The 13,108-nt window shown below is 39.7% G+C and overlaps 1 protein-coding gene across 2 annotated transcripts in view; it reads right to left on the bottom strand.

The window, feature by feature from the left end:
- The window catches only part of CFAP54 (cilia and flagella associated protein 54), a 389,038-nt gene that overhangs the window by 354,558 nt on the left and 21,372 nt on the right, over positions 1-13,108 (bottom strand). Inside the window, exons 5-8 of one of the 2 annotated variants that reach the window (XM_024348012.3) lie at positions 11,096-11,154; positions 5,071-5,214; positions 2,174-2,287; positions 1,955-2,056 (exon numbers count right to left, since the gene is read on the bottom strand). In XM_024348012.3, coding sequence (XP_024203780.3) covers positions 1,955-2,056; positions 2,174-2,287; positions 5,071-5,214; positions 11,096-11,154 — 419 coding nt within the window. The remainder of the gene's footprint in view (positions 1-1,954; positions 2,057-2,173; positions 2,288-5,070; positions 5,215-11,095; positions 11,155-13,108) is intronic. The other variant, XM_024348013.3, reaches the window with a different exon arrangement.

Genomic DNA, 13,108 nt, shown 5'->3' with positions numbered 1-13,108 from the left:
CAACTTACATACAAACCCAGAAATGTTTTAGAAAATATGTTCAATGCATATTGAAATTAATTTATTTAGTAGAAACATAATAAAATTATTTCATACACAGAAAACAGGACATTCTGCAAAATATGCCAAGGTAACATAGGATGACGTTATAAAAAGGATGTGTTGACTAGCCTCTGAAACAACTACTCACTAAACAATTACAATTTTTTCTTAAAAAAAAAAAATCACCAGAACTTTTCATTCAACAATTATCTTAAGGGAAATCAGATACAAATTAGTTTTTAATGTAATTTTATCTGGAATTTTAAACATTTTTCTTTGAAAATGTATTTAGTTTTGCTACCAGGATAACTGTTAAGTCCTAATCATATTCTAAGTAACAACAGTCTTGCAACTTTGGATATTTAAATTTGGTTGCTCAGAGAAAAAAATGCCGGGGAGAAAAAAAAAATTGTTCCCTGTCCTTTTACAAAGACTATAGCATCACTACTTAATAACAGATGCAGGCAGCTTAAAAGCTTATCCAAGGAATTGCCTATAATTTAATTAATATACTTGCCAATTAATATACTGTTGGTTAGTAAGGGATATAGCTCAAAAGGGATGTATAAAATGTACCTGTGGGCTCTGTAGTCAATATTGTCACTAAGTAGCAATGGAAAGGTACCATGTCCAAAAACTTATTTGTATTTAAATATAGTAATTCATTTAAAAGAAAGAAAAAGGATTACTCCTAAATGTGTTAAGAAGAAATGAGGAAAGAGAGTAGCAGTGATTGGAGTAGAGGCCAAGCACTGGACTTAAGAGATGCTGGTTCTGGTTCTGCCAGCGGCTGCCTTTGTGACCTTGAGCCAGTCATTTAAATATTGCAGGCTTTATTTTCCCAACTGTAATATAAAAGGACTGAACCAGATGGTTTCCCAAATCCTTTCCAAGTTCTGAGATTTGATACACCTCTTCTGTAAGAAACTGCTCACCTCCTTCCCCCCAGATTCATTTTCAATCTCTACATGGAAGCTCGCAGAAGAGGGTGTATATCCATCTAGAACAGTCAGGGAGAGCTCCAAAACGATATAGAACTGGGCCCTGGGGGATATTAAGAGTCAGGAAGGCAAAGGGAAGAAGAAGAAGAAAAAGACAAGGGGAAGAAAAAGGGCCGAGGGCCCCACAGGTGTAACTTTGCCTACTCCCTGCCCTGTGATCATCTTTACTACTGTTTGCCAAATAGGCTTGTGGTTGGGAGGGGCTGTGTGACTGGTTATGACATGTGAGAAGAACAGACTCATGTCACTTCCATGTTGAGCATCAATGCCCATGAAAGGTCCCCCAGAACTCTCTTTAATCCCCTCTGGCCAAATGACCAGCAATGTTTGAAATGAAGGCTGCTCTTCAGCCTGGCCCTGAGCAGCTTTTGTAAGGCAGAGCCCCTGATAACTAAAATAACATATGACTCCAGTAGGCAATAAATTGTTGTTTTAAGCCACCTGAGGTACGGGTGTTGTTTGTTGCTGCTGGATAACCTAGCTCCTGAACATTCCCAAGGGTGAAAGCTAAGGCTGATGAGAAAAGGTGCCTCCATCTTCTCCACAGCCTCAAAGCCTGCTCGCCTGCTCAGCTAACCCTAAGTGGTCAAAGACAAAGGCAAGCGCAGAACCACTCAGAGGCCTATTCATTTGCAAGAGCCAGTTCATTGAAATCTTTCACAGGCTCCTCTTCAGCCTCTTGCTCTTTAAGGCTGCAAAACTGGGATTGTGCTAAGACACAAAAGCTTTGAGAAAGAGATGAAGCGAGGCTACGTGCAAACTAGAAAAACATTCTTCTCTCTATTTACCCATTAGGGCAGAGAACTGGGGGCAGAATTTAATAATGAGTGACTAGGCTTGAAAGACATAGGAGCATAATACAAATATACTGCAAAAAGAGTCTTAAAGAGAGAAGACATGTTTAGACTTACAGTTTGTACTTCCCTTAGGTTAATTCTTATCTTAGGTCTAAAGAGAGCTTTGTTTTTTCTTCTAGATTCAAAGACTCCTCTTTTGAAGATCATCACTGCCATCTGCCTCAAAAAGCAGAATTATACATGAAATAACAATGAGATGCACTTCCCAACTACTAAGTATTTAATCAGCTGTAGAGTGTGGTAAATTTCTTTTATTTCATGAAATTTTTATACCTTCATTGTGGCCTCTCGAAAATATCTTCGCGATTCTTCCTGGGATTTTGAGGAACTCATTAATTCCAGTTGCCTTAACTCATCAATTTTAGCCAAAGCACGCCGAGCAAATGCCTACATGTGATTAAAATAAATTTAATTCATAAATCAGAATATAGTGATTAAAATGTATAAAGACAATGTTTTGTTCTCCCAGGCATTTGATTTAATCTGTGAATTAAGCTCTAGGTTAATGCTGACTCCTTTTATCCAGTCTATCATTTTCTTTAAGAACCACTAAACTCTCTAATAAACTGTGAATAAGGTGACTTTAGGAATTATGAAATTTTAAAAAGGAAAGCTGAAATATCACTTAAACAGTAGCTCCATACAGATTATCGCTTCTCAGCATTTGGCATCGCACGTCCTCATGTGCGCACGCGCGCACACACGCGCGCGCACACACACACACACACACACACACGTCCTCAGTTGCTCTTCTCAAATCCTAACCTTCCTATCATGACATGCTGTATTATCTACCTAACTGTTCACATTGACCACCAAATTGTGACTTCCTGAAAGGATCTTACTCATTTTTGTGTCTCCAATACGCAGCACACTGTATTTAATAAATATCTGAAGGAAGGAAGAAGGGAGGCTTTCTTATTTAATCATATCACCATTATTATAATCCTCTAGAGATAACAAATGAGTTCAAAGGAGTTATTAAGAACTCAATAACAAGAGTTCATGTCCCTTATTTCACCAACTCTTTGAAATATTTCATTCATCATTTATAATTTTTAATGAAGATGCTTCTAGATCAACCAAAATATTAACATATATGAAGGGTTACATTTTCCAATAAAGAAAAATCCCAATAGGGATCAAATGGCCAAAACGCTGTAAAAGTTCCATTCCCTAATAATCTTAATAGCTATAGAACAAAATATGCCACCACTAGTACACTGAAGTTAACTATATATATACATGATGAGTTGTCTTTCTGGAATGTATCTTGAGCTACACAAGTAACCCGTGAAGGTTAAATTAGGCTGTTCTGCCTATGTGCCACCAGCATCAAACTCTTCAGAATTAGTTCAGGCAGGAAAAACTAAATGGAATTGTGAATTGGCCAGATGATTTATTTATGGTCGTTAACAAGATATGAATAGGCATGTGCACAGCCATGAAGGCAGTCCTACACAAGACTTCCAGCCAAAGAGGTTGACTAGAGCAGAAATCCAGCTTACGCCCCACATACCAAACCATGCACCCTTGTGCAGGAACGTGTTGGCCCAAAGGAAGGGGTGCTTATTTCTCATTCTCACCAAGGCCCCATCCACTGACCAAGCCAGGTGTCACATAATGTAGAGAAGGTGCCTTTTTCAAATTGACACAGGGGCACTCTACAGGCCAATAGAAGCTCTGGAGTGATACATATATAAATTTATATATATATAAATTTTTTTGAGACGGAGTTTCACTCTTGTTGCCCAGGCTGGAGTGCAATGGTGCGATCTCAGCTTACTGCAACCTCAGCCTCCCGAGTAGCTGGGACTACAGGTGCACACCACCATGCCTGACTAATTTTTGTATTTTTAGTAGAGACAGGGTTTCACCATGTTGGTCAAGCTGGTCTTGAACTCCTGATCTCAGGTGATCCACCCGCCTTAGCCTCCCAAAGTGCTGGGATTACAGACATGAGCCACCATGCCCAGCCTGAAGTTAAGTTATATTTCAAGTACTCAATCAAAATGAAATGAAAGAAGGAAAAACAAAAAATAGAGTGTATTAAATGGTCATTAGAAAGTGTATTCAATTAGCTTGGCATAGTGGTGTGTGTCTGTAGTCCCAGATACTCCAGAGACTAAGACTGCAGTGAGCCGTGATCAGACCACTGCACTCCAGCCTGGGCAACAGAGCAAGACTCTGTCTTAAAAAATAAAGAAAGAAAACAAAAGAAAAACAAAGTGTACTAAATGGTGGTTAGCAGAGAAAAGCAAGACAAGAGTGTATATACTAAGTGATAAGGAACACAAAACTAAACGAGGAGGGAAGGTGGCTTGTATTCAAGAGCAAAGTGAGGATGGAAAGACAACAGATAGAAGTTTTTGAGATCTATTGCACAGCATGGTGATCATAGTTAACAATAACATATTGCATATTTCAAAATTGCTAGTAAATAGATTTTAAGTGTTCTCACTACAAGAAAAAGGTATGTGAGAAGATGAATATGTTAATTAGCTTAATCATTCCACAGTGTATACATTCAACAAAACATCACATTGTACTTCATAAGTATATACAATTATTATTTGTCATTTAAAAATAAAAATCTTAATTTTTAAAATTCCAAAAATCTTACTCAGAAATGGAGCAAAGAAGGTGAAAATGAATAGAGAATAAAGGAGAGAGCAGAAAGGAGGGTGAGAGAGAAAAACAATGGAAAAGCCAAGCCAATTTGTGCAAATAAAGCTGAACTTTTGTCTTTTCTTCATTTCAATTCTTTGGTTGGGTTTTGTTTTTCCCCTGGCAGGCATCTAAGGAAGAAAATGATGGATACGCTCTATTTTAAAATATTGGGCCTGGACACAGTGGCTCACGCCTGTAATCCTAGCATTTTGAGAAGCCAAAGCAGGCAGATCACCTGAGGTCAGGAGTTCGAAATCAGCCTGATCAACATGGCAAAACCCTGTCTCTACTAAAAATACAAAAATTAGCCGGGCATGGTGGCGCATGCCTGTAATCCCAGCTACCCAGGAGGCTGAGGCAGGAGAATCGCTTGAACCTGGGAGGTGGACGTTGCAGTGAGCCGAGATCACATCACTGCACTCCAGCCTGGGCAACAAAGCCAGATTCCATCTCAAAAAAAAAAAAAAAACTCGACTCCTCAGAGTTAAAAAGCAGCATACCTCTCCGTGAATCCCGGCATGGCAGTCATAGCAGCACTGGCAAACAGCTGTGTAGAGAGTAGTGCGCCATGTCAAGTACCTGAGTGACAGGAGCGGGACCAAGGACTCCATACACATGCTGGCCCACAGGAGATACTCTAAGGCCTGCAAAATAAAGGGCACCATTGGATTTGTTTTCATTTGAAGTTAATAATGATAATTGTATTAAATATAATCAAATTCTAAGTTGTGAGCACAAGTTGCTGATTACTTAAACCAAAAAAACCATAAATAACGTGTCAAGAAGAAACAAGCATTTAAAAAGTAAAAGATAATTTAAAAGCTCAAAATCTCAAGCCATTTTGGAAGACATCCTAAAATGTCTTTTTTGTTTGTTTATTTGTTTTTAGACAGAGTCTTGCTCTGTCACCCAGGCTGGAGTGCAATGGCACAATCGCAGCTTACTGCAACCTCCGCCCCCTGGGTTCAATTGATTCTCATGCCTCAGCCTCCTAAGTAACTGGAACTACAGGTGTGCACCACCACACCTGGCTAATTTTTCTATTTTAGTAGAGAGGGGGTTTTACCACGTTGACCAAGCTGGTCTTGAACTCCTGACCTCAAGTGATCCACCCGCCTCGGCCTCCCAAACTGCTGGAATTACAGGCATGAGCCACTGCACCCGGCCTGTCTTGTCTTATTATAAGCCTCTCTGCTCATTTTTATTAACATTTACCATGTCAACAGTAGTCTAGGAATTAGCTCCAATGATACAATTGTTATTTGTTGGCCTGGAACCAGTATATGATTCTGAAGATTATCTGGTATAGGAGGTAAGGAAAATGAAAAAGGCTTACAGCCTGGGGCCTGTGATGCTTAGTAGAAATGGTCCAAGATTAGAATCAAATAAACCTGGATTTTGGTCCCAATTTTACCACCTAGTGGCTGGATCATTTTACCTCTTTAGGCCTCAATTTTCTCATCTGTAAAATGGGTTATTTTTTCACATTACAATAGTGCCGTTATGGAGAAAGTGACAATGTACATGACATGCTAGGAAAATACTTCCATAATCTAAAATAAAATCCACCTTAATATACTTCCAGTGCATTGGTCCTCATGTCTTCCAGAACAGCACAAAGCAATCCAGAACTCACTTCTAAATTACAGCCATCCAGAAATCTAAAAACACTTATGTAGCCTGCCCTCTCCCTCAGCTCTCTCGTCCAGGGTAAATATCCCCAAGTACTTCCATCCCTCACGGAACTGCACTGCCCTTCTCCACCATGATTGGCCTTCTGTGGCTTTACCCCAGGTTGTCAGCATCCTTTCAGGGTGTATGGCTAGACCACAGTACAGTGAATGCTTTCAGTCCCTGGTTGTGGACACTGTACCTCTTCTAAATTAGACTAAGGTTGATTCCTTGCTGTTTTTGTTGTTGCTGTCATTGTTATTGTTGTGAACTTTGTGAACTGATATGAAATTAATCATATCACCAAAAACCCTCGAATTTTTCTCACATTTGCTGCTCCCTAACAATCTCTATTTCAGATTTTTGCATTTAGATTGTTGTGGTTTGGGTTGGGTGGTATATGATTAAGCCATGCCTAAATTTCCCCTTTAAATTCACATCTTTCTAAAATCCTTCAGGACTCCTGGTATTAGAAATTTCACATTTCAAAATAAAAATAGCTTCAGTTAACAATTGTTCACATTGTATTTGATTTGTTTATGGAAAATCAAAGTTTTTTGTGCCAGAAGGGATCTTAAAAGTAACCTAGCTTGACTCCATGAGGCTAAACTCACTCTAATCAAAAGAGCTGGGGCTGAAACTCAGGTCTTTGAACTCCCAAATGCAGTGTTCTTTCCACTACACAGAGGAGCCCTGACAAAGGGGAGAAGCTCACCATAAACCACTTAGGGTTATGAAAAACTATCTTTCAAGTTTAAACAGGAAAAGCCATTTTCAAAATCTGACTCAATTTGTAGCATTTTTTTCTTACCCTTAAAAGCTACAAATAATTGTTTCTATTAATTAAAAAATTTAATAGGATACATCAGGACTATTCTCTTCATGGAAAAAAAAAAAAACTTTAAAAAGTCAAATGATATCCATATCTAAAACATGGCCCCAGTAAGAGCATGTTGCAGGTGTTGAGCAGGAAATATACATATGATTAAATCAGCTCAGCCACAGGATGGCGCTGCAGCCTCATTTATATCAGCTTACACCATTTAAAGAAAATGACAAGCAATTTCAAAGTTAGGACTTAAAGTTTGTGTAATGGTACGTGAAATAATTTGACAGTAACTGTTCAAGCCACATACGTTGTCAAACCATTTCAGTTTCATAGTAAAATGAAACAGAAATCAATCGTTTCTTAGAATGAACAGATTCTAGATGTATTCTTTAATGTTTGCTGAGTACTATACTACAGTTTTAAATGCCACCAAAGAAGCTAAATTATTCCATAAACAAAAGCAAAATGGTCATATGTCTTCAGGGAAAGAGGTTTCAGAAGTCCGACCACCCTCTATTCCCTAAGCTTATGCTGGTGACCTGCTGCAGCACTAAATTAGGTGTTTCTCACCTACAGAAGAGCCCCTGGTTAGTTTTGGTTTTCAGGATGTCTTTAGGAAGATAGGGTTATATCAGAAAATATCAACCCCTTCCCTGCAGCTTCTCCATTTGAGTATGTAAACCAAAATAGAATGGGTCATGACGGGATTCCATTTAGTCAACAGACATGCATTATTCTAATGGTACAGAGTGACACTGCCCCTGGTCTCAGCACATCTCTGACTAGATGTGTGACCCTAAGCAAAGTAACTTTTCCCAGCCTCAGCTTCCTTATCTATTATATAAGATAGAGGTAATGGCCGGACGCAGTGGCTCACACCTGTAATCCCAGCACTTTGGGAGGCCGAGGCGGGTGGATCACGAGGTCAGGAGATCAAGACCATCCTGGCTAACAAGGTGAAACCCTGTCTCTACTAAAAATACAAAAAATTAGCCAGGCATTGGGGCGGGCGCCTGTAGTCCCAGCTACTCAGGAGGCTGAGGCAGAAGAACGGCGTGAACCCGGGAGGTGGAGCTTGCAGTGAGCCAAGACCGCGCCACTGCACTCCAGCCTGGGCGACAGAGCGAGACTCCATATCAAAAAAAAAAAAAAAAAAAAACATAGAGGTAATAACAGCACCTTTCTCAAAGTGGTGGTGTGAAGATTAAATGAGATGACAAATGAAAGTGCTTACAAGCATACTTGATGACGGTAGGCATTCATTCAATCAATGTTAATGATGATGATGCTAGTGCCCACCTCATAAGCCTTTCACAGGACCTAGCACATAGTATAGATTCAATAATAACAAAAGCTAGCCATCATGCCTAGATCCTATAAAAATGGGAGTTTAGACAGCATGAGGAGCCCAGGTCTATTTCTCCTTCCGTCTTAGGCTATAACATACTTGAACTCTGAAGTCACTACAGTATTCAAAGCCCTCAGACCCAGGACATCTCACACACGGTGGGACCTCCAAAGACTTGTCTCCATTAAATGGACCCATCAAATCCATTTTTAGCCTCAGCTCAGGAATCAATTTACCAACTGGAGGTTTGGGAATTACTGGTGAAAATTATTAATTTCCTTGAAACAGAAAGAATGTCATTCAGATCTTCAGGTGCCAAATGTACAACCACCCACCCCTCCCCCAAAATTATTGCATCCCTCACCTCCCATTCCCATCCCACAAGACTGGCACCACAGAACTATACTCATTTTGGGCCAGGCACCGTGGCTCACGCCTGTAATCCCAGCATTTTGGAAGGCTTGAGGCGGGAAGATCACTGGAGGTCAGGAGTTTGAGACCAGCCTAACCAATATGATGAAACCCCATCTCTACTAAAAATACAAAAAATTAGCCTGGCATGGTGGTGGGTGCCTGTAATCCCAGTTACTCAGGGGGCTGTGGCAGGAGAATCACTTGAACCCAGGAGGCAGAGCTTGCAGTGAGCTAAGATGGCGCCACTGCACCCAGCCTGGGCAACAGAGCAACACTCAGTCTCAAAAAAAAAAAAAAGAACTATACTCATTTTAGTGTCATTTTACAGGCGATTTAAGTTTTGAAATATAATGAACAAAAGAATAATTTTAGTGGCAAAATTTAGGTACCCTGTGCTTTTATTAATTCATATAAAATATTATCGGTTCCCATGGTTTCCTTACGGTTGAAAAACTGAAGATTTATCTCCTAATAAGATTAGAATACCTATTTAATCAGCATGGCAAAATACTCAACTATCCTTATTTTATCAGAGACAAACTCAAGGTATATGAGGCAGAGAAGAAATGTCTTACAAAGGTTATGAATAAGAAATTATTTTAAGATGACTGTCACTTTAAAATTCTCTCAGTGTTAACAAGCACAAACACTAACAGTCAAATGTCAGCACAGACATTTCTGCCCTTCAAAGCTTTGGCAGCAAGCACTGCAGCAGACCAAACTATGATGGTCCTGTGAAGCCATGTTTGTTATTGTTACACCAAGCGCAACCAGAGTATGCAAATTCTCTTTAGGAAATCATCTGGAACTGAATGTAGCATCATTGCAGTAGTCTGCGGGCCAAGTTTACATTAGACCTGGGAGAGTGCCCCCTCAATTTAATTCACACTCAGAAAGCTGGCACAGAGCTTCTTCAAGTCACTGTCTGTCATAGAGTTTTTTAATTTGAGAAGCAAAACAGAGAGAGAACACATAATTAATGTTATCCATTGAGCATGCAAATTTCTTTACTTCCATTTTTATTTTTCAAATGTTGTCAACTTTTAAGATACTTGGCTATGCTTTGAGGAAATAAGAAAAAACATATCTCTCCTGAGTGTTAGAATATTCAGGGTAAGGTTCTGTATGGAATAAAGAATAAAGTAGTCATGTTTCAGATGCCAGCAACAACTCAAGCAGGGTCTCAACGGGAGTATATTCGCCCTTCTTGGCCTACATTCCAATAACTGGAAAACTAATACAGGGAATAAATATGTCTCCCGTGGACAAAAATGCTACCAACATTGTAGGGAAGTCAATAGAAGTGTCAGCAACTTCCTCAAGCTAACACTGAGCAGTGACTACTGGTAAGTAAGAATCTTATTATAAAATAAAGTCTCCTTGCCTTTGTCATGCAACTGGGTTAGAGTTTAAGTGTGCATTCACCCGATTAGCATGCAGGCCAGAAGTGGAAGCACTTCAAGCAGAATGAAATCCAAGCTCCGTATCATGACATAAAGGGGGTAACCATAGTTTATCATCCAAACCAGGACACCTTTTTTAAATTTTCTATTTTTTTTTTATTTGAGACACAGTCTTGCTCTGTCACCCAGGCTAGAGTGCAAAGTGGCACGATCTTGGCTCTCTGCAACCTCCGCCTCCCAGGCTCAAGCAATCTTCCCACCTCAGCCTCCCAAGTAGCTGGGACTACAGGCATGTGCCACCAGGTCCGGCTAATTTTTGTATTTTTTGTAAAGACGGGGTTTTGCCATGTTGGCCAGGCTGGTCTCAAACTCCTGGCCTCAAGTGATCTGCCAGTCTAGGTCTCCCGAAGTGCTGGGATTACAGGTGTAAGCTACTGCACCCGGCCCAGGCCACTTTTACTAGTAAAAGTGGGCACTACTGATAATTACTAACAGGACAACAGGCATAAACCGGGACTCTCCTGGGCAAGCCAGGATGGATGGTCACCCTACCTAAAGCTATAGCAACCAGATGGATGTTCACTATCAAGCGTGACAAGCATGACTATCTGAGAGACAGAGAATACTAACATTTTCAGGAATTTCCTTTCTTTTCATTAAATCATCTATATTTTTACATATGATCCCTATTAAAGCAAAACTAAGAATAATAAAGCTATATAATATATATTTACTAAATTTTATATTATATAATTCTCCAAATATTCCTTGTTTAACATTCAATATACTGTGTAATGAAAGCCTTAAGAAAAATAAAACAGGAAATAGAGGGGAAAATATTTTGTCAGTACATTTCATACCTTGGAAGACTGACCTATGACCATCAGTTTTCTGCAAATGGTGTAAATATAAATGGTACCTGGATGGAGAAAACGATTGTTAACATGTTTTACAGTCAAATGATAGAAATTTTATATTCCAATTTCTGTGGTTCAAGTCTGTAGTTCCCAAAACAAGTGATCTTATGAGGAAGTCTGATAATGGTATATAGAGTTATACTCATCATAATTTTTCTTGTAACTTGTAAACAAAATCATTAAAATAATTAACATGGCCGTATTTTAAATATGTTGACACAGGAATCTTCTAGTCTCATTTTACAGGCCATTTAACTTTTGAAGTATAATGAACAAAAGAATAATTCTAGTGGCATAATTTATGTACCCTGTGCTTTCATTAATTCATATAAAATATTACTGGTTCCCAGCTGTGTACAGTGGCTACGCCTGTAATCCCAGCACTTTGGGAGCCTCAGGCGGGAGGATCATGAGGTCAGGAGCTCAAGACCAGCCTGTCCAATATGGTAAAACCCCGTTTCTACTAATACAAAAATTAGCCGGGCGTGGTGGCGTGCACCTGTAGTCCCAGCTACTTGGGAGACAGAGGGAGAAAAATCGCTTGAACCTGGGAGGCGGAGGTTGCAGTGAGCCGAGATCATGCCACTGCACTCTAGCCTGGGCGACAGAGCAAGACTCCATCTCAAATATATACATATATATATATAATTGGTTCCCATGGTTTCCTTATCATTGAAAAACTAAAGATTTATCTCCAAATAAGATCAGAATACGTATTTAATCAGCATGGCAAAATACTCAACAAGGAAACTCATAATAATTTAAAAATCATAATGCATAACAGGGCACGTTATATTCACTCTCAGACTCATCTAACATTTTTCCTATTATCAAGGTGTGTCCTACTAGCATTCTAGTGAAAAAATAGCATTTCCAACACCTAAGTAAGGATACATGCTTTTGTGTCAGACCATTAATTAAAAGAAGATAGAAGGCTGGAGGGAGGGTTGAAGAGAGGAGTGGGGAACATCACCATACTTCTCTCCGTATACAAGCAGTTTATCTATCTATAAACATACCCAAAAGATGGTAGAATGCTTTAAAAAGGCATGTAATTGTAACAGATAGTCTAAATATTTTCTATAAAGTATCTAATATTCGTAACCATAAAAACTCAACAATTATGAATTCTATGTTCAGGTTTAAACTTTTAAGTTTCTGATGGCCGGGCGCCGTGGCTCACGCCTGTAATCCCAGCACTTTGGGAGGCTGAGGCAGGCAAAACACCTGAGGTCAGGAATTCGAGACCAGCCTGGCCAGCATGGAGAAACCCCATCTCTACTAAAAATACAAAATTAGTTGGGCATGATGGTGTGCACCTGTAATCCCAGCCGGGCGTGGTATCTCACACCTGTAATCCCAGCACTTTGGGAGGCTGAAGGGGGCAAAACACCTGAAGTCAGGAATTCGAGATCAGCCTGGCCAACGTGGAGAAACCCCATCTCTACTAAAAACACAAAAGTAGCTGGGCGTGATGGTATGCACCTGTAATCCCAGCTACTCAGGAGGATGAGGCAGGAGAATTGCCTAAGCCCAGGTGACAGAGATTGCAGTGAGCCAAGATTGCGCCATTGCACTGCAGCCTGGGTGACAGAGCGAGTCTCCATCTCAAAAAAATAAATAAATAAAAAGTTTGTGAGAAAATGGCAACTGCACCAAAACATCTATTACTTGATTAGAACACAACTATAAGCATAATAAACATCAATTACACAAATCAGTGACCCCCAAAATTGAATAAAATTTAAATTTAAATGTATAGTACCCTAAATTTCATAGAGAATGCAATTGGTCCTTAACATTCAGGGACTTGGCATTATTCATGTGACTACCCCCAGCACCTGCAGTTATTCATTCCACTGAAGATCCACTGGGGAAGAAACCACTCGACTAATAACAGCTCAAGCTCAGCAGACTTATCTCAACGAGGCTTTGTTGACCTCTACTCTTCATCTT

Source organism: Pan troglodytes, chromosome 10 (assembly GCF_028858775.2).
Source record: "Pan troglodytes isolate AG18354 chromosome 10, NHGRI_mPanTro3-v2.0_pri, whole genome shotgun sequence".
Taxonomy (NCBI): Eukaryota; Metazoa; Chordata; class Mammalia; order Primates; family Hominidae; genus Pan; species Pan troglodytes.
This window is presented reverse-complemented; position numbering and strand designations above follow the sequence as displayed.